This window comes from Marmota flaviventris, chromosome 11 (genome assembly GCF_047511675.1).
Source record: "Marmota flaviventris isolate mMarFla1 chromosome 11, mMarFla1.hap1, whole genome shotgun sequence".
Taxonomy (NCBI): domain Eukaryota; kingdom Metazoa; phylum Chordata; class Mammalia; order Rodentia; family Sciuridae; genus Marmota; species Marmota flaviventris.
Window position 1 is genome coordinate 30,454,358 of NC_092508.1, and position 27,242 is coordinate 30,481,599.

General features: G+C 36.1%; 1 protein-coding gene across 1 annotated transcript in view; it reads right to left on the minus strand.

Moving 5' to 3' along the window:
* The window catches only part of Pard3b (par-3 family cell polarity regulator beta), a 1,014,040-nt gene that overhangs the window by 614,391 nt on the left and 372,407 nt on the right, over positions 1 to 27,242 (minus strand). The window contains exon 3 of the mRNA XM_027941877.2: positions 11,179 to 11,350. Coding sequence (XP_027797678.2) covers positions 11,179 to 11,350 — 172 coding nt within the window. The remainder of the gene's footprint in view (positions 1 to 11,178; positions 11,351 to 27,242) is intronic.

Consider the following 27,242-nt stretch of genomic DNA (forward strand, 5'->3'; position numbering starts at 1 on the left):
ATCTCCTTTTAGACATGCAATTTGAAATTTTTCCCCTCAAGTAAAATCAAACAAACAAAAAAACAAGCCCTACAGAGTATTTTGCAATTTATAAAATAGATTAATTTTTATTTGATACAATGACTAATTCCTTTTTAGGTCTGTATTAAATTAAGTCCTGAGAAAATGCACACTCTATTTAGTTCTGAATTGTTGCATATCATTTATGGGCAACGATAATGGGTCTTTATTTGTTTCAAAAGATTTGACTGGAAAACATTAAGGTCAGTCTCTAAGCTTGACCTTAAATATTCTGAGTTCTGGACTGAGTTGGTATTGGTGTGAAATATGAGCTAGCATTTTTAGGGTACTGCAAAGTATTTTTGAGGGCACACTGTTTCTAAGATTTGTGGGCCAAGAAGGGAAGTTGCTAGTGCGAACTGGCATCTAAGTCCTGTTTCTTCCAAGCCCTGGTATTTGGGAGCTTGATTAAAGGTGGATTTGGGGGCAGATCCATGCATAATAGATATGGGTAATCATAGCTAATCTTAATTCACTTAAGCTAATTTTAAAAGTATTCTTATTCCCTTGTGTAAAGGTACTCTTCAACATGGACAACATGCATTTACCAATTGCTAAAGAAAATTTTTATGAACTTTATGATAAGTCAGGAGAAGGAAATAAAAGTAACCCATATTTGAGTTAAAAAGAAGAAAAAGATTAAAAGGACCAAAGCAATTACTCTTCTACAAATCTCTAAAAACAAGCATAAAGGTATTGTTTGAAGCCTCTGCAGCTATTATACTATTCTGATTAATGTCCCTGACTATTGTTTTGGTTTCAGTAAACTATTTTACCATTTATCTTGTATGCCTGAAAAGAAGGAAAACAAAAAAATTTAATTTTATGGTTTAAAGGAGAGTGTAAGATGGCCAGAACCTGTATTTGAGACAAAGATGGGTTGAAAGTGAAACATGGGAAATGGGGAGAACTAAGGATCAGATCCAAAGATGTATTGCATGAACACAAAGAGATTTTAGATTTCTTCTTCCAGGTGACCAACATAATGATGAAAATAAGAACAGTGACTAGTTTTGGTATGGCAGGCACCATTCTAAGCATTTTACATTGATATACTCATATAAATGCACTTGCTATAACCCAATCAGATATTTATTAATAATACTCCAGTTTAATAAGTGAGGAAACAGACACAGTGTGGTGAAGTAACTTCCCCGTATGGGGGCAGAGCCATATATGATCACGAAGATGTGCCTTAGGGCTTGTATTCTTAATTTCCACACTACACTACTGTGGAGTAAACACATAATGCTTTGTCATCTCTGTCCTTCTCCATTTGTTATTTTTTTGGGGGAAATAAACTATTCTTTGCTTACATTATCAAGATATTAGAGAAGAAATAAAATTAAATACTTTGAGTATTAGGGGAAAAATATTTTCAAGAAGAATTCTAAGAGAACATTTACCGACCTCATGTCAGTCTTCAACTTACTGAAATGACAGAACATTACGATGTCAAATGGGTGGAAATGACCAAACAAATGCTAAACATCATATTTATTTAATAATAAGAAAAAAGGCATTAAGGGAAGGTCCTTTAAAGAAAATTAATTTTTGAGCAAATTCTTAAAGGTGATCATTGGTCTGAAAGAGGAAAAAGGATGTGAAACTTATTCTCCAAACTTCTCCAAGGTAATCTTCTAAGTGTCTCCTTTGCAATGCAGTGCAGAATGTAGAACAGTTCACATACAGGACAATCATGTTTAACTAATCTAGACCCTAAACCAGGGAATGATGATTAGAGGGAGTGAAAACATAATTTGCTTAAACCTCTCTGTAACTCACAAATAAATTAGGGCGAGGTAGTATACAGGTTGGAAGCAGGAAAGATCACTCTTGGGGTGCCTAGTCAGTGATTTACATGGGGCTTAGTGAAAAGGTAGTTAAGAGTAGGTCCCAGACATCTACTTTCTTTTTAGGAAGAATTAATTCTTATCAATAGTGCACCTGCTAGGCTAACCAGAGTAGGAATCTGGGCTCCATATTCACTACCTAAAATTAAAAGTCCGAATTTGACTGGAGTGTCTTTAGAGAGAAGGATGGATGGATATGTGAATGGATGGATACATGGATGTATGGGCAGATAGACAGAATCAACTATCAAGCCATGTGATTTGTGGAGACCTCATTTGGGCAGCAAAGGACAGGACTGGGGGTTGTGGAAGGTCTTGGGAATCTCAGATATTTCTTACTGCTAATTTGGAGATAAAGTCAACACTGTCCAAAACCAGAGAGTCACAAAGATTCGAATATTGGAATATCACAATCAGACTAAAAATTTGAAATTTTATTGCCATTTACCTCTCCATCAACTGAAGACCCAAATAAAAGACAATTAACCAAGCTATGGGGAGAAATTGCACATGACTAATAGCACACACATAAAGCATTTGTGAGCATCTTAATTAACTTATGAGGCAAGATCTTTTCATCTATAAGGTTTTGTCATTGTATGCTCTGCAGTATTAAAACAACAGTAATAAATTTTAAAAAATGGAATCTTAACAAAGTTAAGAAAATCACCTTGTAATTTATTTAAAGTCAACGAGATTGCAAGATGCTGGGGAATGAGATTATGACTTATGTTATTTTATATTCCTCTGGTAGCCTGGCAGAATGCTTTTCATCTACCAGGCCATCAATAAATAATTATTGATTAACTGAAGCCTGTGACAGGCACATCACCATTTTTTCTAGCATTGACACCAGATATAATGATTTCTATAGCTAGACTCTTAAGCCCAATCTTCTTAAAAGAGCAGATGTTAGCTATGCAGATGCTAAACCCTCTGCCACAGAGGCAGTTAACTGTAACACAGAATTAAAGTCATGAGGTCAAAGGACATTATTCCTGAACTGTGACTAAAACAAGAAGTTTGCCTCATGCTTTCAGATCTCTGGGGGGAAGAGAGTCTATTTGTTTTAAAAACACAAGTAGAGTTTAATTGATCATCACAATTACACAGCACCCAGATGACACCAGGCCACTCAGCTTGCTGCTATGTAGCCATTTTTTTAGTACAAATAGTGCAAAAAGACTTTAGAAATGTCATCTTTCCTAACAGTTTTAAGAAATATGGACATTGAAGTCATGGCTTATTTTAGTCAATATTATCTTAAGATACCAAATATATGTGTTAAGATTTCAAATAGGTTGTGGCAAGGCAAAGAGCCTATTCATTTTCTTTGATCGCAATATATTCCACATACATGCATTCAGTTACTATAGCCCAGTCTTCCATCTAAACAAAAGGAAAATAAGATGTACCATATAATTTCCTTTCCTCTAATTTTTACACACGGGGGGTGGGGCATAAAGTCCCAAATTTCTTCCATCTGTAAAGGAGCTTGAGCAGTTTACACACAGTCTCATGTTTACACAAAACAGTGATCAGAATTTATTTTGGTATTTTAGAAGGTTACCTGTATTTTCTGATAGCTCTCAAAAACTTTCTCATCAAGTAAATGAACAAACAGAATGAGGGCTATTTCTGGGTTCCAGAGGAAGGATACATTGTTTCAGAGATAAATAGACAGGGTGTGGTGGGGCTGTCTGGGAGGTCCTGCTCCTTTATCTGGTAAATATTAAAAGAATGGTAAACAAAAGAGGGCTTATTTTTAAGGCCATTGCTAAGCACAGGCTGTCACTTTCCTTATCGCCTTGGATGTGAGAATGAACAGATCAAGCTGTTTCTGTATTTTTTTACTTTCATTGGACCAAACCAAGGTATTGGTTAAAGTTTCAAATAGGGTACAAAAAAGGGAAATAGCAAATGTGTATATATTGGGGCATAATTTATCACATAACTTTATCAGACAAAGCAAATGAGAAAATCCTGAGCCAGTCACAAAAGCGTGTCCAACTCTGAGTGACTTGTCCTTAAGATGGATCTTCTGTAAATAATTAAATTAGTGAGTTTTTTCTTTGCGCATCTGGGCATAAAGAAAATAAGAATCATGTGAATGTGCCCACGTGCATACTCTTGGGGAAAGAAATTCCAAACGGCTAAACCTTATATTTCTGTCAGAGGAAAAGACTCTACCCTATATTGAAATCTTAGCAAGACTGCTGAAATACAAATTGCAGAAGAAAATCAGGTTGGTTATGAATAATTTGTTTAGGGGTGATTAGAAATTTATGAGAAAATATAATGTATTTTATGGCCACAAAGATTTACAGGTTTAAAATTTGAGATGTATTTAACAAATTTTAATATAGGTAAGATATTCAAAAGCATGCTATAATAGACATATAAAAGCATGCTACAATAAACACTGGTAGGCTCCACAGAGAGACCAAAGGGCAATTCTCCATGGTCGGGCTGAGCTGCCTCACAAATACCTAAAACTGGGGGAGAAGAAATAGTGGGTGCATGCATTGGGTTTTGTTTGTTTCTTCTCTTTCTTTTATTAAGAGGACACACCACAAAAATCATTTTATCAGGAGTACAGGGCAGTATAAGAAGGTGAATATGACAGCATTGCTGAGAATATTTTCACTACTTAGGGACAAGGCCTCTGTAAACACGGCCTTACTGGCCTTACCATTAAAAGCAATCTGCAAAAGAGGCTTAAAAACCCAGGGGTCTAATATCAAATGAACAGTAGGAAAGGTGACCTTTCATTCGGTTTGTTTATTAGAGGATCTGCAGACTCCATCTCAGTGTGGGTCCAGCATCAGTAAGAGGCCAAAGGGGAGATGGCGAACTCTTGTGTTTTTTTAGAGGTCATATAATCTACTGATAAAATACAGCTGAGAAGGAACAAGAATGAAAGCTTGCTTTTCAGGTGCTCTCTTATACTTTTGGTTCTATGTAAATTCCCTCTGGATTTTCTATCAGAGCATGACCGACTTATTACCAATTTAGGTGCCAAATTTAGCCAACAGATATGCTGCACAAGAGGAGGAAATGTCAGGTATATTAAAAACTGCATATTAAAAATATTAGTCCTATTTGGACTTCCCTCAAGACAAACAAAAATTACTCCTGTATGGTGATTAACTTCTAATATTTGTTAGCAGCTGCTTGTCTTCAGGCATTGACTTCATTCTTTCAATTAAATAGCATCTTTGGCCCTTTACCAAAGTATTTTCAAAAATTTGGATATTTAGTGAACACACTCATGTTTATTTCCCAAAGCAACCCTTCACCTATTCTGAAAACAAAAACTAAAATAAAAACTAAAGCAACAATAGCAAAAGAAGAATGGTGCCCAAAATAGGTTAGAAATGCTGTCACCTTCTTAGTCCTGATTGACTTGCCAGAAAACACACACACATTTTGTTGACTATATGGCTATGACTGATTGATGATAGCTTAGCAAGGTTACCATAGCTAATTACAACATCATTCATCTAAGCCTGCATGAAAAAAAAAAAAAAAAAAAAAAAACACCAGACTTCCAGGGAAGAAAGAAGAAAGAAAAGCTATTCTATAGCTGCTAACTTTTGAATAATCAGCCTCAACAGCAAACAAATAGGATGAAACGCAATGACCAAATTATGACTTATGGATTCATCCAAGCAAATGACCTCAGTTCCTTGGTAATTTTAACCCTGGGTTTGAAGCCAACAGCAGAGCTTCCAGCAATAAGGAACCCTACGTGCTTACGTGCTTTGTAGTGAGAATTCAAAGGCTCCATCAGAAGCACAACCCATCCCTGAGCTTAAGTTCTGCTATGTGTGTGGTGTGAGTGTGTTTGTCTAGGATCAGATGCCAATACTTAAACTCACATTATGGGCACAGCAGCTACTTAGACACTGCAGCCTAATTAAAGGAATAAACTTCCTCCTTCTTTATGTTTTCCTGAGGATCACTGCCATAAAGGGATTTGGTTTCCTTAAGAATTGAGAAAAATGTTCCCATATGTTTCCTTTGTGCGGTGAGTTATTCAAAATCAGATAGAAAATAGTTACAATTTCCAACAATAATCTGTGGCTACACAATATTTTCTGAGAACTACTGAAAATAAAGAGGAGGGGACTCAGTGTTTTGAAAATAATGATATTATAACAAACATATAATCATAATTTCCATTTCTGTTTTGAAGAAGCACAAACACACAAGGAAACAATAAAGCATCTGAGGCACCTTTCAAGTCTCAGAAACAAGAATCACTTTCAAATAGAAAGTAGCTCGTCTTCAAAGTTTAACACAAAGAGGAAAATAAAGCTCATACTAGTTCGCTCCTAACTTTAATCAGATTGCTTTACATCTAGGTAACAAAGATCACACAAGTGGCAACAGCCAAATTTAAAGTTCTTTTTATCTTGAAACACTATTGAAATTGCATTGCTAAAATAATTATAACTAAAGAAATATTTTCTTGTGAAAGCTTGAACTTGAAATAACAAATTTCAATCAGGAAGCACTGAGAAAAATTATCAAAAGGCACAAAATAAAACTACTAATTAATTGGACCATGGGAGGGAAATTGACAGGAACATGGAGCTAAATTCAAACTCAGCTTGGTATTAATGAAATACTCCTGGAATGATCACAGTCCACTGGAGCAAGATAGACTTGCTTTATAGATAAGAAAATGTGGCCCAGAGAATATGGTGAAGACACAAGAGATGGTAGCCTGATGTCCTTGATTCTGAGTTTTCACATCTGTAGAAATCCAAATGTGTCCTACTCTACTTTACTTTTTATTTGGAAAAAAGAAAAACGTTGTCCTGATAGAGGCAGGTGAAATGACTTTCCTAGGACACACAGCTAGTTCCAATACTGGTCTGGGACCAGCTCCATATCACTGTTTCTCAAGGGACAGGGATTTGGGGCAACCTCAGGCTATGGCTGCAGAATCCTTTTGAGGGAACTGAAGGTGGGGTTCCACTGATTCAAAACACTAGAATTAAATATTTGTTGAATCACTGAAATATGCTCAGAAAAACTACAGGGTTAGTTCAATAGTCAAGAATTGGAAAATCCTTAAACTAGGTGATTTAAAAATGCAAATGAATTCTGTAAATATGACTTTTTGCTATTACCCTTGGTGTTTTGTCCACCGTGTATCTTCTTTTAAGTAAACTCTTAGGTTATCAATATCTAGAGTATATGGTAAAAGGCATTGGACAGTTTCAAAAAAACATAGAATCTTAAAGTGTTAGGATAATATTCTAGTTATGACTAAGTCAGAATTCAGCTATTCAGTCATTCCATTAAAAAATCTATTAGAAAAGGAGTGGTAGGAAATAATTTAGATAAATGAGGTTGGAATTATGCAGTTGCCCACTTGATTTAAAACTCTGCTTACCAATTAAATATATACATATACTTATATATATGTATAAATATAGATCCTATATATTAATTAAATATATTTCATATGTATATGCACTGTTAACATATAGGGCATGAAACCACAAACCTCTTTAGATTGGTAGAAGATTTCTGATGTTCACCTTTGTGACTCTTTGTTGCTGAATGAATATTTTAAAATATATTTAATGTACATTTCTGGTACTATTCTCAAATATTTGAACAAGTCTTTATAAACAAGGTCATATTTGAGTTTGGGCTTAAAAGGTGCATTTTTTAACCAGGTTAAAAAATAAAAAAGAATTGCAGGGGCAAGGCAGGTAAACGGAACAGTACTTGCAAAGGCACAGAGATTTGAAAGTAGTCAATTTGGGAAATGGCAAGTGACTCACGATGTTTACAGGTTATGTTGGCCATGGAAGGGTGGCCAGCAAGAAGGGTGGGCAAAGAGGAAGCAGCTAGGTCACAAAGAGCCAGTGCAAATGAATTTCATGCAATAAGTATCCTGTGTATAAGGTATTTCATCTTGGAGGTAAAAGGAAGGATAGGAGGGCCAATCTCTTTATGCACCATATAGGAAAAGTTATTAGTTTTTATGAGAATATTGTTGAAAGCTATCTTTTTAAAATTATTTTTTAGTTATACATGGACACAATTTTGTTTATTTATTTTTATGTGGTGCTGAGGATCAAACCCAGTGCCTCACATGTACAAGGCAAGCGCTCTGCTACGGAGCCACAGCCTCTGCCCTGTTCAGAGCTATCTTGTGTTGAAAAAGGAGATACAAAAATTTTACTAAACATTGAAAATATTTTGATTTCATAAGCCAGTAAAACAGATAAATTTATAGTGACAGCATGGCCTAGATGTAAAAATATGTTGATTCCTAATATTTTTAAAAAATTCTTTTGCCTTAAGTAAAAAAAAACATACAAGGAGACAATGAGTAAAATTTGTATTTTATTGAATGGGCCTTAATCATGAGAAAACTAGCAAGAATTAGGCCTTGCGTCTGCTGTTCCAGCCTGGGTGAAAGAACTCAGGGAAGAAGTACAACCAGTTTCAATGGCCTGTGGGAGCTAAGTAGGGAATAGAAACAAAGGCCTGGGGTTCAGTGACTTTTACTTTATAATCACTCTGTCATGGTGGGTTGCTGGAATACAAGCCCTGTCCTCCTCTGCCTGCCTTCTTGCATTCTGCATCTAGAGGGAACTTCAGTGTAGATCTGACAACCAACCGGGTCACTCCCAGAAAAGCCACAAACACTACATCTATTGCCAACCATATCACTCCATCCTGAGATGCGTGGCCTATGACCAAGTCCTGCCCTGGGGCCAGGAATAGGAAAACAGAATGGGTGTACACCAGAGCTGGCTGTTTTGCTTTCCTCTTTTACTTCTGTATCTGAAAACCTGATAAATGTGTGTTTACTGTGTTCTTTAAGTTCCAGAAAAAAAAAAAAAAATCTGCTAAACCATGAAGATGGAGAAGAAATGATTTTTTTTTTAATCTATAATTATCTCTGTCCAAATTCCTCCAGCCAATTCAGAGAAACCATGTACACTGGCTTGCTAATGAATTTGGACATGGTTCTTGGAAGAACAGGGAGACACCAAAGGTTGTTTAGGCAGAGGAGTGCATAATCAGATCTGAGATTTAGAAAGGTAGCCTGGCATCAGCAGGGATTGAAGAGGTCAGGCACTGTAAAGGAAAAGGTCCATTTGAGGCCTCTGCAAGGATGTAACAGATGATGAATCTCTGGCCTATACCCTGGCTGTGGACAAGGAAGCTAAGCAGCACAGAAGGGAGGATGGTGGGGGCAAAAAGAGAAGATGGAGAGGATGCCAAGGATTTGGGCCAAAAGGCTGGAAGGCAACAATTAATCACCCAAAAGTGAGTATTAGCTAATCTCATTATTTAATCTGTCATTAAGTGAAATTGGATTTGCAAGCCAAGGAATTTAGTTAGCCTTTTCAAGATTTTGGTATATATTCACAAAGTAAACTCCAGGAAAGTTATATCAACTTTTTATATTTTGAGTAGCTTATTCAGAGGCAGAACAGTAAAATGGTTCCTGACACTGCAACCATCAAGGGTTCAAATTCTGGCTTAGTCACCTAATAGCTGGCTGAACAATAAAATCTCATTAGGTATCATGGGACTGAAATGAGTCATTCTGAGTCAAGTGTTTAGGTTACTCAGAGAATTGCCTTCAGCTCAGTGCCTGGCATGTAGTCCCCCATTTAGTATTATCTTCTATCCCTGTCTTGTAGTCAGTGTGGGGAAAACTGAAAGACTAATTTTAAAGAAGGGGGACCTCAGCTCACTGTCTTCTTGTACTCAACATTGCTAATGTTGCTCAGGTGGTGCAAACAAAGAAATGCAAAAGTGCTAAGGGAAAACAAAACAAAACAAAATTTTCTCCCGAAAAAACTTATAAGAGAAAGGTAAACACAAATTTCCAGGCACAGGGGTTACTCTGAGGTGCAGCCTTTTGAAGACCATAGAACTTGCTTATAAATAGAACATCTAAACAAGCAAGAGCAATTTTCTCCTTTCGTCTTCCCTCACTGCCTAATTTTCCTCTCATGCCATTTGCATAATGGATAAAAAGGCATCCATTATGCAAATAAATGATGAGGCTACAAGGTTGCTGAAGCCAGCAGCCGGGCTCCAGAGGAAGAAAAGCTGCCACCGAGCCCTCCAACACCCTTACTCCAGCAGACTGCTTCACTAGCTGGGTTTCCAAAAGATGGAGGAAAATCATGAAGACCACAGGTCATTATTTTTTATTTGATTTGTTTTAAAAAGGACATTGAGATACTTTTTAGAAAATCAGGACACAATATGGTTATTCAGTGTGGTTGTATGTAAAATCAACTTAATAGTATATATTTTATTTCAAATAGGGAAAGTAAGTCCTATGTACAGTTTTGGCAATTTTAAACATATGCTGTGCTTTCAAAAGCGTAAGATTCCTTTTTTGACATGGGAAATGCCTGTCCTTCAAGTTTGAGAATTAAACTCTGGTAGATGCATTGAACATTCTCAGAATGGTGTGAACACATTCAACAGGAATACATATTAAGTACCAAAATATTGGTGGGTTTTCAAAAACTTCATGCTGTTGAACTGACCTAAACTTCTAAGAAGTATCACCAAAAACTGATATGTTTTTTTCTCTTGGAGTTGTAAATTGATTACAAACTTTACAAGAATGTCTATTTTCTCTTTCTACAAACACCTTCAAAACAAATATCATGAAAAAGAATTCTGAGAAAAATCACCAGATGAATTGTCCTTGTTTGAATAAAGCAGCAGGAAAGAATTTCAAAACTAACTTCAAAATATTTTCCCCAGAGTCTGAGATATATATTAGAAGAAAAAGAAGATGGCTAAGAAAGAAACTGACCTTTATTTCTAGTATGGATTCTTTGGTAACCCTTAGCTCCGCCAAATGACTTTTTTTTTCAGGAACTTTTTTTATGTGATCCTCAGAGGATATAGTCAACCTCATCATTTACAGTCTGACTCCCCCCACCCCCACCCCTGATATTTCTTCAAGGACATGCAATTCAGATTCACCTTCAGTTCAGTTCAAGGAAAAAAAATGCATATACTTACCTGAGCACCAGCAGCTGTAAATAATGAATATATTATTATAATATATATAATAAATTATTTATATATATATATATATATATATATATATATATATATATATATAATTTTTTAGAGAAAAGGAAAACCCATTTTTTTAAGAAAAAAATTATTAACAGGATAAAAGCAACACAGTCAATAAGATGATGTGTTTTCAACCAGGGGAAAAGCATACCACTAAAAATACACGTACCTAATTTCAGAGCAGAAGGGGTTACTTCAATTTCCCCACCAATTGGTTTAAACGCAGCCAGTTGGGCAGCCACTTCTGTCTCAAAAGCATCCGGGCTCTGCCGATCTGCAGGGTTTCCGCTGGGGCTCTCAAACTTGTGGAGGGGTTCTTGTTCATCAAACACAGCAATCAGCTACAAACAAGTCCAACAACACTAATTACTTTATAGGACACACATATCTAAGGGACACTGTATCTAGCTGATTGTGATCTTTATTTGATTTTAAAGAAAATGTCCTCTTCAGTCTTGAAACTTTAATGTTACTGTACCACAACTCTTAATTCTTCAATAATATTATGTCTATAAACACCATGGTCAGGACATAATGAATGGTTTGTTCTTTTGTTTATTTTGTCTATTCCTAAAATAGAGAACCAATTTTGGCTACCTCTCTTAAAGGAATGAAATGGCTGCCTCTTCCCCTTACCACTTTTCTCTAATATCCCTAAAAAGACTTCATTATCTCTTTATTTCAAGAATGTTCCCCAAAATGAAAGTTAAATCTACAAAAGTTGAACGTAAACATTCCAGCCTCAAAGGCTAAGACACATTACAAAATCCCAATTATATCTGTCCTTCTAGACACAACTAAATCCCCACATTCTTACAGATTGTTTGTAAACAGTTTGTGTTTATCTTGTATATGTAGATACCCAAATTTTTTCCATGCTTATTCAAGTTATTCTTTTCTTTCATGATTGACTCTGAGTGGACTAGGTTAACTTCAATGGATGCTAATGCAATGAGACTAAACCTTCACATTTTTAAACTAATTATATCCATTTTCTTCTTAATTTTATTTCATATAAGAGAATGCTTATCATTAATACAAAAACATGCAATGTCTTCTCCAAGTCATTTTTCATTAAATAACAGCAAAATATTTTAAAATTTGTACTAGTCATGCAGACAACAGACAAGTCCTAAGGGCAGGTCCGCTGAGACTGCGTTATTAGCCAACAGGTTACCCCACCATAGAGGAATTTTATAGGTTTCTCAATAGCTGATGCAGAAAAGTCCAACACAAGTTCATGAAGAAGCTAGAGATGCTACTGTCAATTCAATGAAGTGCAGCGAGTGTCAATGTGAAAACTGCTGGTAAATCTTTTGATATTTTACATTCATTAAATAAAACAAACCTACTTATGATTCAAACATTTATTCAGGAAAGGCACTCAAAGCCCCATTCATCGGGGGAACCTTTTTGGCAATAGTATTAATAACACAAGTGCGGGGGTAACCAATCAAAACATCATAAATTCCAACTTCAGTCTTTCAAAAGAAATGAATACAATTAGGGATATGTAAATTGGCTATTCAAAAATAATTTTCATAATTGACTACTCATTTCCAGGATGGAGACTTCTTTAATTGGAGAATCCAACAATCCTCACCACAGAAAAGAAATGCTTGCTCCCAAGGCATTCTTTTTAATTTTTGAAATTGAGCACAAGCATTTTCTATTTTTAATTGCTAGCACTGATGAACTGATTTGAGATAAGACTCAAATGGATTAATAATGAAAGATTATTCTAGTATAAAAATAATCAGTGGATCTATATATCTTTCTAATCATCTGGCCAAAATGAAAAGTTTTAACACCTTAAATCCTGAAAAGGAAAATAAAATCAATTTTTAAAAAGTTTGATGGAATTGCTATTTTCATCACTATTTCTACACCATAATTATAAATTCAACTTTGCATACTGGTGAATTCTAACACATAATAATGATGTTAATTTCAATATACAATCAACTAGGCAGTGGTAAATTATATTGGCACTGTGAAGAGTTTTATTTAATACGTTGTACTTTTCTCTCTTGCTACATCCTTAACTGCAGCATAATCCATGTGCTTTAAATATTATGGTAAAGAGAAATAGAATATCAATCAGAAGTATAACACAAAAACCTAAAATTGTTAACTCATAAGTTAGATCACATTACCTATGCATTTTCTTTTAATAATACTTCACTGTTTTCCACACATTATACTCACACAAGGTTATAGCATATTTAGTAACCATAGTATACCTATTTGTCAAATGGGAGAACATAGCACTTTGGAGATTTTGTTTCCCAAGGTCATAGACTACATGGTTTCTGGTAATAGAATCAAGTCTTTTTTATTCCCAACCCAGGGTTTCAGATCACAGTGTGACCTTTTTCAAAACCAAAAAGCCAAAAAAAAAAAAAAAAAAAAAAGTGACCACACTGTAGAATACTTATATTTTGTTTGTAAAGGCCTAATATCCTAAATAATATGAACTTCAGTTTTCAGTGATACAGAAACACATGACTCTTCTTGCAGATAATAACAGAGAGACCTGGGTATTCCCCAAATCTCATATTCTCTTTGATTAATTAATTATGTAACCTGTCTCCAATTCCCCTGATTGCTAGGAATTTCTTCAGCTAAACTTGGTTTGGATGAAAGAAAGTCTTGGCTTCTGGGAAAAGGAGAACCAGTTCCTGAATCGGTGGTGCCCATCTAAGTCACTGTCCTCCAGATGCTGGCTGAGAGGCTCTCTCCATCTAGTCTTCATCTCAACATTTGCAATGCACATAGACTTGTGTCCACATGGATAATTCATTGAAATCACACATTGTAGATTCTTGTTAACTAAATTACTTGATTCATTGGAACACCTACCTTACTGAGCAGCAGTGTTCCCAGAAGACAGTGCTTCAGAGATGCAGTGATTAGCATTAACTTGCCCTCTGGTCCCTCAACAGAAGGCATGCTGGTTTCCAGAGCATCCAGGGCATGAACATGGCTTAGCTTACTTACCTGCTTTTAAACATATTCACACATTCATGAAAAGGTTTCACCTATAGTAAACTTCTATGGCTTGTAAAGGAATTTTGAGACACCTCAGGAGGTGTAATAACCTAAATTTCATGCAAAATGCAAACAGGCAATGATTGATTTGGATGCGGTCCTCTGCGGCTGTACCTTCTGTGTGTCTTCTGGTCTGCACTTTCTTCGCTTGCCTTCCGGTACCTCACAATCCCTTGTGTTGTACTTTAACTTTCAGGGCCTTTATTAAATTTCCCTTTGCTTATTCCTCTTCATTTCCCAGACTGTGTTTCAAAAAATGCTAAAGAGCATATGTCTAAATCCAGGCTCAGATAGTCAAGTTCCTAACCTCTCAAAAACTGAAGAGATGCTCTTCCAAAGCTTTCCCATGGTCATTTGAATCCCAGTTAATAGCTTCATTCTTCCAAATTTCTCAGGCCAAAAAACTTGTGGTAATCCTTCAACTCTCTCCCTTCTTCTTGCTCTGTCTCTGTCACTCCATGACACATTTGATATCTCAAAAAAATAATCAGATTCTGACCACTTCTCACCACCTCCACCACCACCACTTTGGACCCAGCTACCATAATTTCCTTGTGTTACTACAACAGCCTCTGGACTGGCCTCATTTCTACCCAGGCTTCTTTCCCTCAGTGAAGGAAAACTCAAACCAGCAGCCAGAACTATCTTGCTAAAACACAAGTCAGACCATGTCTCCTCTGACCAGACCCACCTCACCTGGATAGAAGACCAAGACGTTGCACTGGCCATTAAGGTCTTTGGCTCCCCATAACTTATATGATCTTGTCCTCCAATTATTCTCTCCTAAGTTCTCAGGGCTCCATTCCTCTGTACTATCATCTTCATTCCTACCACACTGTCTTTATATTTTCTGTTCTTTCTGCCTGGTTTTACACCAGATACCCCATTTCTTTTCTTTTTTTTTTTTATTTCCTGTGGTGCTTAGCACCAAACTCAGGACCTTACACATGCTTGGCAAGAGCTCTACCACTGACCTACATCTCCAGCTCAGAAAAGCCAACAGTTCAAAGATCAAAAAGAAGTAAAATATTTTTGCATAACTTAAAACGTTCATGGTTGAATAACAGATATGATCGAACGGGGGATATGTGCAACTTTGCACTTCCAATATCTGCTCAAGGACTCAGACCTGTGTTTATACTGGAACAGTAAGACAATTTAATCAATGTCTAGCTGGTCATGCATCACCTAGCAAGGTATGCTTGTGTCCGTGTTTGTGTTTTGTGGGGGCTGAGAAGTGGCAGGAGTAGAATGCTAATTTCCTTGATAAAATTCCTAATATGCCCGAATTCTTAGCACAGAGCCCTTCCACAGGTACACAATGGAAGGCCAAATTTAACTTATTTTCCTAGCCTAGTGATCATTCCCTGGCTTCCAGAGTAGTCCCACTTGACTTGTTTATCCCTATTCTGCTTTTACTTTGTTGTTTCTCTTTAATCTCTTCATCACAGCATTGACAGAGGAACATAGAAAGTACCAAGATCAAACGCATCAAATGGGTAATTTTGATTCTTTTTTTTTTTTTGGTCTCACTTTTCATCCCACGACAACACACAACCCTTGGGCATGTAGTCTTGCTCTTCCACGGTCTCTCCTGTGCCGACCATAACTCGAAGTACAGTACCAAGGCCTGTAGCTTCTATGCTACCAAGTAAATATTTTAACAATAAATGCCACCACATGCATTTATTACCAAGTTCCTCAATATTCATGGTGTGGTTTATTCTGTTGTCAACTTGTAGCATTCTGTCACTTTTATAGCCTGAGATTTTATAATCTGATGTTATTATCCTTAGCCTATGTAGAGAATAAAAAAGAGCCATCCAAATGCTCATAGACCATAATAAACTACATTTATAAAAGCATTTTATTAGTAATTACACTGAGAAATATGTGGCTCTATTTTAATTACATGTCAAGTGAACTAATGAACTAATATAAAGAAAGGCTTCTTTGCTGTACTGAGTTCTTTGGGTTAAATTATTGAACTTAACAATGTATTGCTATTTTTTGCTATTTTCTACACATTCCATGTTACCACTATCAAGTAAAATTAAAAGACAAAGAGAAAAAAATCCTACAAAGTAAAATTGGAATCATTTGTCTCAAATCTTAATAAACACAATTAAATCTAAGTAAGACTGTGAAATTACAACAATTTCACAAGTAGGGGAAAACACATTATCACCTTTGAGAGGGATTGAAGCACTGCAGAATTTCATTTAAATGTATGCATCTGCCTGTAACTAAATAACAATTGGCTATGAGAACTAATTTTATGCCACTTTAAAAAAGGTTTCAAAGTAGGTTCTTTTCCTTCATAGGATTTTGACAGCAAGCTAAAAACATTTAATCTGGGTTCTTAAAATTAGCAGGCCCACATTAGCATCTTCATCAGATGCCAGCATCAGATCTAGCATCCGTGGAGCAGGTACACAGCGGCTCTGATTCTTAGATACTTCAGTGGATATTCAGTAAATGAGATAAATCTATTTTCCTTTCCTCCTCAAACTGAAAAATTGCAATAGGCGTCTTTATAAACTTTACAGCTTTAAGCTTCATTCTAAAGAAAGTAACACAATTTATTCAACTGTAATAAGAACCCTATTTATCCTTATCACTTTTTAAAGAGGCATCCACTTAAATTGCCCCATAACAATGAAAACTATGCCTATTAAGAAACTACCCATATTTCAGCCCTAGATTCATTTACCTCTTTAAGTATGTAGTCAGTTGCTAGGACATCAGGTGTACATTAAACACGTTATACTGAATCATATTTTTCCCCCGAGTGATATGAATAAAAATTTAAAATGTAATCACTTGATGAGTGGGAGAAAATCTTGAATTTGGGTTTACTGCATCCTTTAATTTCTTTGCTCACAATTTATTAAGCCACACTCACAACTCACACTTACTATTTGCAGGAGAAGCCTAAGAAGCCCTTTCCTATGTGCCCTTGACCACACACAATACTGGTAAGGCAAAGGATCCCATGGAGGTCAGGTGGCAGCCAAGAAAGCCCTGATCCTCGTGGTGGATGAAAGAGGGGGACACCATGGGAAAAGCAGTTATTGGAGCCAGGACAAGTTTCTAGCATCATTGGGATAACACAAATGTCAGAAATTTTAAAACTCAATATACCTGCCTTGTCAATAATAATATTCCAGCTGCCCCTGGATTGCATATATTAAAAAATAACAGACGCACAAGAAAATTGAAGATAAAATACTTGGATTAAGTAGGCTAGAAAATTCTTAAAGGTGATCCCAATCCACTGGGTGGCTTCACTTGTCATTTACCTAGCATATTGCTAGATAGCTCCTCAATTTTACCCAATCTCAAGGGCTTTGAAGGTCTCAGGAAGGTGTGCATTATTGGAAATTAAGACAGAACACAAGTTTGGGTGTTTAAAATGCATGGACACATACACACACAAATAGCTTTTCTTTAAATTGTTCTCAACTAAATCACACACATCTTACCAGCATTTTAAAAATAATGTTATATCTGAAACAAGTATAGCCAACATTAGAAAACACAAAATAGTATGTAGAAAAATATTTTATGAATTATAAAGCATACATACATGTACAACATTGCAACTTCCATACTTGATATTGTACAACTGGCTAAGTTTTATATTCTGCATTTCCTCATAATAGCTATTTTCTAACCAAAATCAAAGCTGAAATTGTCTCAGAAACATACTTGTTAGTAATGTCTTAGCCAAGGGACAGTGTAGCCTCAGTCATCCAGGGTTAAGTCAATGAATCTTGGCAGGCAGTAACTCACTGGTACCTATGGCTGATGTCTCTCTGCAATCAAATGTGGGGTTGCCTTTGGCCAGGTCTCTGCATCTCCTAGAATTCAGAAAGGGCCTGGATTCACATATGCTTTCTAATCTTCCCCTTATATTCAACTACATTGCTATTACCAAGTACTCTTTCTATATATAGATTTGGACATGATCTTGGTCCAGCTTCAAGTTCTTCATCATACTCTTTCAAGGTCAAGACTCCAATCCAAACCCCTTAACCAGGCTCCCAGGTGTTCCTACTATTCCATATCCAGGCTTCTATCACTTCCTGTTACATAACATGGGGATCTTTGATTCACCTGCCTCTATCTCTATGTAAATTATCCACTAGTTGAAACCCTGTGTCATATCATTAAAATATATTTAATCTTATATAGCTCTTATTATGGGCTAGGCATTGCTCAATGTATTCACAAACATTATTTTACATCAATCAGAAATTCTCTGAGAAAGGCATTATTCTCCTCAATTTGTAGATTAGAGAACTAAAGTATGACTGTGTTTGTATTCTAATCTTCTGGTATCATACTTGGTACACTCAGGTAAATAGGCAACCAAAGATCTCTGCCATACCCAAAAGGGAGGGTAAAACTGTGCTATAAGAGGGCTTACATTTTATGTAGACACGCTGTGTCCTGGCTTTCCATTCAATTAGGAAAAGGTCATTCCATAACCATGTGTGCTCCAGTGTAACCATGTATACACAGCAAAATAGCCTATCCATCCTTGAGTTTTGATGGGAAATTGCATTTTATAATTTCTCCATCTAAAATCTACTTAGTCTATTATGATCCCAATTCTGTTTTCTGGTAGACTACATCTATGTATTTGATTTTCTTCCAGAGGAAACCTTTAGAAATTGTAAAACTAATTTGTACATTCACATACCCAGTTTTGAAACAAACACAACTGTACAGTGTTCTCCATGACATCTGACTGTTAGAAGAACCCTGCTTATTTGCACTAATGACTGCAATCCAGGGTGTATTGCTTAATTTTGTGGATTAATGAGTAAGCAATCAAATGTGATTTTAAGTCATGAATATAACAAACATACTATTCATTTATTTTGACAAGTATTTTAATTTATGAGACTTGGCTACAAATAGAGCATTTAAATAAAATAGACATTTTATAAAAGAAAAAAGAAACCTCCCTGCTTTTAAGACAACCCAAGAGCTCTCAGATAATAAACCTCTGTAGAAAATGATGACAAATCTAACACCTTCTAAAGAATTGAGAGCTTGATAGAAAAAACAATGAGATCTTACTATATCATTAAAAATTTCAGAGAGGTATATTTTTGCATGCACCTGAGTTGTATGAATATATTTAGGGTTTGCAAACCATACAGAATAGTCAAAAATAGGCCTGAGGCAAGTGCCATGGGCACACCCATCCCCTGGACTGTCATCTTGGTACCCCTAAAATACAAGTTTTGGCAGGCAGTTTCCTATGTGCCTGACGTGGCCCCATGTTTCGGGCTAGAGCTACTTCAAGGCCAGGTAAAACAGTAACTGTTCTCAAAATATGGGGAAGGTCACAACACCCTGAAATCTTGCTGGTGATTAATTGGTACTACATTTCATCAGATTAGTTAGGGAACAGACTCTTTAGCACAGATACATTTAGCAAATTGGTCTGAGCACTGGCTGATTGACCTCATGACAGGTCCAATGATGTTCTACCTTCTCCAGCCTTTCATGACAGCTGAACAACCGGTAGAGACTATGAAAAGGTCAGCATGCAGCATGATTGAGGGATGAGGAAGCACTTCTCTTAAATATTCCATTTAGACTAAGACCTTCCTTGTCATGGGTGACGAGTCTTCAAAGCCGATATTTAAAAAAATTAACATTGCAATTGCAGGTGGGCTTAGCTGCTGAGCTCCTTCATCCGAGTGGTAGAGCTAACCTTTTCCTTTAGCTTCTAATTGCTCTCCATCTCCTTCACTGGTGATAATGTGGCTAACCCGCTGAGATGGGTGTTGACTTTGGGAGCATCTAAATGTCAAGATTTGTAATTATGATTGTGGGTGTATGAAATTTACATTGAATGAGGCCTTGCTAATTGGGGATGTAGAACAAGAAGGCTGAGGTCCTTGCTCCTTCCTCACAGTCACAGGTGATACTTTACCTCTTCCAGCGTAGTTATATTTTAGGTTTTTTGTCTCTAATTATAGAATGATGGTCTTTGCAAGGTAGCTGTACAATTATGGGTTTAGTACAAAGTTCTTCCTAAAGCACTAAAATATGTTCTATAGGCATATGATTATGATTTATTTCTCACTCAAAAAGTTGAAACACACTGAGCAAACTTACAGCAAATAATGGAACACAAGTTTGGAAATTAGAACTGGACTCAAAAATCCAGGTTGCTGTGACCATTGACAATACTGGCTTCCTAAAACGAGTCCTTCCACTAATACTCCCAGACCCAAGGGCCGTATTTCTACTTTACTGCTTTGGAATTTTGTTTTCAAAGCAAAAATGTAGGTGAGGAGGATGTGGGAATCAAAACTCCCTAACTTCCCTGCAGCAAATAGTGTGTATGTAAGAAAAAGTAGGCACAGGATGATCAAATTTCAGTGATTTCCCTCATCGTCTCTTCGAGGTATATACTTGTACATCTTAATGTTACTTAACTAGTGCTGCAAAACATGTGATTTTGACTTCTGATATTTTCAATTAGGATTTTCCTCAGAGAAATCTTCCCTAATTTCAATCTATAAGAAGTGTAGAAAATTCATATCTTATCTGAATATTTCAAGCATATCATAGATAATTTTGTCATTTTCCTATTCTAGACACATGAAAGTATAGGTCATCTTTGCATAGTCCCTACACTAAGTGCTATTATTTTTCAATCATTGCAAATTTTGCAGATAAAATTATATCTTACTTAAAATTTAATTATTTGATTACTGGGGACATTAAAAATAACTTTATGAGCCATTTTTTACTTCTGCAGTGCATTGTTCAAACCCTTTGCCCTCCTTTTTCATTTCTTTTATTACTCATTAACATGTATAAGAACTTTTTAAGCATATTAAGTTTTTTTAATTTGCAAATTTAATTTTTTGTCAGTTTACCTTTCAATTTTATGATGTAAAACTTTTCATTAAATGGTATTCCCTTCACTTAAAACCCCTATTAAATCTTCAAAGGTCCTTTGTAAATGGGCACTCACATGGAACAAGTAATACTTTATGAAGGGCAAGTAGTTAAACAATGTTGGTTTTATTTAATTTACTGCTTTGATAGTCCCTTAAGAGAGAACAGGTGGAAAATGTTTGATTGATAGACCTTTGGTTTTAAATCATACATTCATATTCTAAACAAATACAGATGGATGAGAGCTATTACAAGAAAGAAATGCACAAATAAAATTCAAATATTTCAATGATTACATAATCCAAGTGTTTCTCATTATTTTCTGCAAATTCTTTGTTCAATTCCCACGTGATCAATCCAATACTGAAATGCAGAAAACAAATTCACAAATTTCATTTTAAAAATCTTTTGAGTGCCTGAATACTTTAGGATTATGTTAGTTATTTTCTGTCCCCCCCCCCCAGGGAAAAAATTATTTTATTATCTTTCAGTTTTCCTTCTATTATACCCTACTATCCAGTTATCAATCATTTCTGTGGTTTTCCTATAAACTGTTGTCTCCGTGTCCCACAAATTGCCAACGGTTAAAAACTCTAGAAAGGATCTGACCATTGATAGTGATGGATAAAAAGTGTGTGTGTGTGTGTGTGTGTACGCACGCACACCCTTACCACTCACTCAATTCTTTTGATTCTTTATTTGATTAAGCTGTTCTATTGCCTGACTCCTGGGTTTCTAGCTATCCTTCTCTCTCTTATCAAAATGCTCTTGGTTCTATTTCATCATAATCTGTTCTGCCAATGAGTCTTACTTTCCTGCAAATTTCAAACAATATTTATTTCATCTACAATATGTAAGTAACATACAGGGCACTTTTCAAAGAATTATTAAACATGAATTCTCGCACAGAGTTAAATCTATTAAGTAAACAGAGAATGGTCAAATTCTAAATACCCAAAATGAACTGAAAAATACATACCTAGAACAACAGTAAACTGATATGAAGAGGCTAATATGGTGGTGTGTCATTGAGTTAAGAGAAAGTCACAAAGCACAGGATGGACTTGTTCATTGGCAGTGCCTTTATGGAAAAAGGGGAAAGACATATGGGAACCACAGCATATGATTGTTAAATGCATCAATATTGTTAAATGATTGAGAATATAAACTTCTAGGGCCCAGCACATCATGAGAATGTGAAGCCCATCATCAAATACTTTGAAGAATTTCAAGATGGTGACAGCAAAGGATCAAACTAAGTGAGGGGCCCTTGGTTTGTGAGAGCATGCAATCCTAAGCAAAGCACCTGCCCAGGAAGGTAGCCCCCCAAAATCATGTGGCTTAACCCTTATGCTGATTTTGTTTTCTCCAAACAACCTCTGATTGTGATTTGACTTCCCACATCAATCTCTCAACAGGGAAAATATATGTTGGCCAGTGAATAAAATATCTAGTTCCCTTGGCAGGTTTTATACATCTGCTTACTGTCCAAGTGAACTTTTTGGTAACTGGAGTCAGAATTCTTGAGTCAAATAAACCTAGAGCAGTGAGAAGACAGAGTATATGGAACTATAATTCTTGTACCTGGATTGTGGTTAAATAAAAAAGAAAATTTTTCAGTATATACTTGGTGAGACCTCTTGGGGAAAGTCCTTAATCTTGGGGATTCTTCCACTTGTACTTCTAGCTCATAGTTATTCACTGAAAATATAGAATTGGCTTAGAAGATAGTTTGAATCAAAGGGAAATCCACTGATGTTTCTTTTCATTTCAATGCAAAAGAACTGCAGAATAGGTTATTTTCTGTTTATTTTAGATTGCCTACAGGACAACATCATGGTTTCTTTCTTAGGCCTTACAATGTCTTCAGTAGCCTGAAACCAAATTCAGCGTCATGCCCTGTACATCTATGCTGCTGCCCATCCCCCAGGTCTCTATATTTACAGTACTCTCTCCCCAATGCATGGTAACCCGGACTCCAGAGTTAGACTCTCTCAGTGGATTGAATCACCTTCTAATTGTAGGGAAGCTCTTTAGCTTCCCAGAGCTTTAATTTTTTCATACACACAAGAAGATAGAATGAATATTTGCCATATTCAGTGCACACCGTATCAGATTATATTATCTTACCTATTTTCCCTGACAGCCCTAGGAAGTAGTTATATCAATATCTCTGAAATGGGGGCAGGAGTACTGAGAAATTAGATGGCTTACATGGTCAGTTAAGTGATAAAGCCATCATTAGAAGCTACTGTTCCGACTTCAACACTCCCTTGTTATCAGGTACCTACCTCAGGAAGTGTGTGACATGGGGCATGAGGCAGCAGAGTGTCTGGATACAAAGGAAGTGCTCTTTAATGTCAGTTATCAATCTAATTAGCACCATCAATGCTGATCCAAACTCCTGCTCATCCTTTAAGACTCAAATTTGTATCTTGGTCAATATTTGGTCTCTAGAGAGGACTTAATAAGTGTGCATTTAATGAATGAATTTATCTTTATGCTTTAAATAAAAATATACAAAATCCACTTTAAAAGACCAAGTAACTCCCAATCCAAGAACAGTTCTTGATAAGATATTTGTCTGGTAAGACATATTTGATTTATAAAACTCAGACTAATACCTGAGGAATGCAGGCATTATCTGGTACAGAGTACATTTATCAAATACAAAGATATGTAATATTATTTGTAGGTATGTTGCCTTGTCAGGTAATAATAAGAATTACATGACAAATTAAAATAAAAACACAGATGCTGATTTAACTGTGTAAGAATTGGGGGAAAGACATTAAGTAGAGTATAATATTCATCTGACATTTTGTACCTAGAGTTTTTATGCAGGGAATATTGATATAGGGATCAGGAGAAGAAATTCCCATTTCCATAGAAACACAGCTTAGTCTCCTAATGAAACAAAGCTGCAAGTGCAGACACTACTAAACAATTTTATTTTAAAAGTGCATCTTTGAAGTTCTTGGGAGTGGAGACACTTGCCATTCTGCAATATATTTTCAAGAAGGCTTCATGGCTGGACACGGTGTGTGGTACTATCTCAGAAAATGCTCTAGGAAGCTTGTACAGTTAATCAACCTTAATTTAGAAAGTCTCCATCCTATAATTTATTTTGTTTTTATATTTAAAAAAAAAGACTTGGAAAGGTTCCTGTGAAACATGGAAAAGTACCAAGATCTGTTAAGGATAAATATTTTCTTCCCAGATCCTTGAAGTCAATGAAAATGATTTCATATAATGAATCACCAAAAGAAAAACTTCTATTTTTATTGGAACAAAATTAATAATTTCTATGAATCCAGAGGACAAACAGAAAGTAGACACAAGCAACCCATGGAGCATTCCTAATGTTGCACTTGGAAAATCTCATGGCATAAATATCAGAGTATTAAAGACAAAATCTATGAGACGACAGATTTCTTTTTTATTTTTAATGCTCTTGGTCATTGTGTGTGTGCTGGGGAAAAATTATTTTAAATGTGTTCATAACTGGGAACTTTGGGGCAAAGGTAAACCCATTTATCTAGTCAGATCCAAAAAGCAGTTTAAAGTAAGCACAGAACATGCAAATTATTCTGAACGAATACAGCTAAACCTGAAAAATTTAAGTCAAATATCACACATCTCTAATAGTCTTGCTTGGAGCTTCAGGGGGAAAAGCATCATTTATTTGTAGCTGCCAAATACTATATTCTTACTAATTTAATAAGCAGGCACCATTTTCCTTCCCCTGAAAATTTATGTTGGTCTTTGGACAGACTTGGCTGTCTTTTTAAATCTAGTGGTCTGTGACCATCGAGGGCTTTAGCCAAAGGGAAAATGACTCCATAAATCCTCAGAGGCTGTCTCACTTTAAATTATAGTTTGAAGGTTTCAGGACTATACGAAAAGCTTTTGAACAAGAAAAATCAACACACACCAACGCATATGCATTGGAAGTTATCCTGCTTCACAACAGGATGCATTTTTCAATCTTTTGAAAGCAGGCACACATATAGTCAGATAGAGAGGTAGCAATACCTGCTACTTAATTATGAAGAAATCTGGTCACATTACATCATGAGCACATTAGTGTACAAAGTAGTTTTTGATACAAAAATATGATTATGAAATTTCTGTTCTTGATATTTTACAAAACAAGAGACCTATTCATTATGCCATCACCAGAAAGCAAATTATGTTGTTTCAAATAATTGACTTGTCACTTCCCTTTAGAATTCCTGTTAGAACTCTTTAAATCATCATAGGTGTTATTTAGAAACCTCTCAAACTTAACTGGCAGATAAAAATGCATGGAAAAAAAATCTTGAGATTATAGATTAGCCATCAATTCTAATAAAATAACTAAGTCCTGGAAAATGAATTTCTGAATTCAGAATGCTACCTAATAACTAAACAAGGGGAAGAGCTTAACCAAAAACTTAGGGTTGAAGCTTTATAAAAATAATAAAAATTCACATATCTTTAAGACATGCAAAGGAGAACTTGAGTCATTTTGGGCACCACAGTTCCACCTACCTGTTTATTTACTCTGCCTTGACATATACCCAACATACTTCACTTATTTACTCATTTACATAGTTCCTTCTAATCTATACTTTTCCATGAATAACATACGATTGTCAAAATGAGACTAGACTCCAAACTTCTCAAAATGATTGTAATTTCATTATTTTGCAAATGCAAAATAAATGATGTTCTTTAAAGACAGAATTCCTTCCAGAAGTCAATTCTGGCATCACTGGTAAATTACATATGCAAAGCGCTGCCTCTGTGAAGGCTAATTTTATGTGTCAACTTGACTAGGCCACTAGGTGCTCAGACATTTGGTTAAGCTTTAATTTTGAGTATGTGGTGAATTTTTTCTAGATAAGATTAAGATATGAATAGGTAGATTGAGTAAAGGAAGCTGCCCTCCCCACTGTGAGTGGCTCTCTTCCAAGCTATTGAGGACCTGAGTAGAATAAAAAGTCAGATTTAGAATTCTTTCTCTCCTATCTGGAACTCGAATGTTGGTCTTTTCCAGTCTCTAGACTTGGCCTGAAACGTGAGCTCTTCTTGTGGCTTCTGCTGGTTTGGGGAGTGCAATCTACACCATCAGCTGTCTTGATTCTCAGGCCTTCAGACTTGAGTTGGATCCACACATGGGCTCTCCTGGGTCTCAAGCTTCCTGGCTGCAGATTTTGGGACTTCTCCATCTCCTTAATTACATGAGCATTTAATTCCTTTAAATCTGTCCATCTACCTGTTTATTTATCTGTCAAATCTTCCATGTACACACATGTATAGATACACACACGCACACTTGATCCAACAACAAACAAAAATAGAGCTTTTAAAAAAAGTCTCAAACCCAGAAGGAGACGAAGTATCTTCAATGTTCCTTAAAAATATATATGGTTTATCAGATGATAAAATATGGAATCCCCAGGGTAGAGTTGATTACTAGGAAATAATGGAGAAGAATGGAAGATTTCCTGGATTCAAAGAGGGAAAATTGAGTTGAAATAGATGAGAACTCAAAAGTCAACACAGACTCACAGGGCACATTCTAGCCTTGACTGGGCCTCAAGGAGTGGAAAAGATTAAATGATCTTAGGAACATTGTGAAGAACTTAGGTGAAATGTTTGATTCCTGAAGTCAAGGACAGTTCCTCAGTGCACAACACACGAGGAACATTGGGTTAAGAACTGAGGGTGCAGCCCCCTATCCCAGGAACCCATCAGTTTAGGGAAGGAAGTGCAGATGAATATACAAGTCAATGTAAACAGAGTGACATGGGACTAAAGAGCTGAATGAGGAACATACCAAGGCAGGAAAGTGAACAGGAAGGGTCATTCTATGTTCACAGGGATGCCATTCAGCACGGCATAGAGTGGAGGATAACATTTAAGGTAAGACTTAATTACCATGATCTTATAGGACAGTGAGATTGGGAAGCCCCTCATGAAAGAAAAAGGAAAATACCCATGAAGACAGAGGAGTAGGAAACTGGAAATTCACAGTTTGTGGAAATGCCAACCAGTTCATTGGTTATGTTTGGAATGTAGGTCCCTGGAGCTTGACAGGAAGCAAAATAGAAGAAATGAGCCTGGACTGAAAGGTTAGAGACAAAAGTACAGGACTGTGAACGTCTCATGCACACGTCTTTCCTATATTAGTGCATGTTTTATGACAAAATGTGGCTGGTGTCTGTTAGTCCTGTGGTCCTAATAACAACTCTCTAAAGGCCA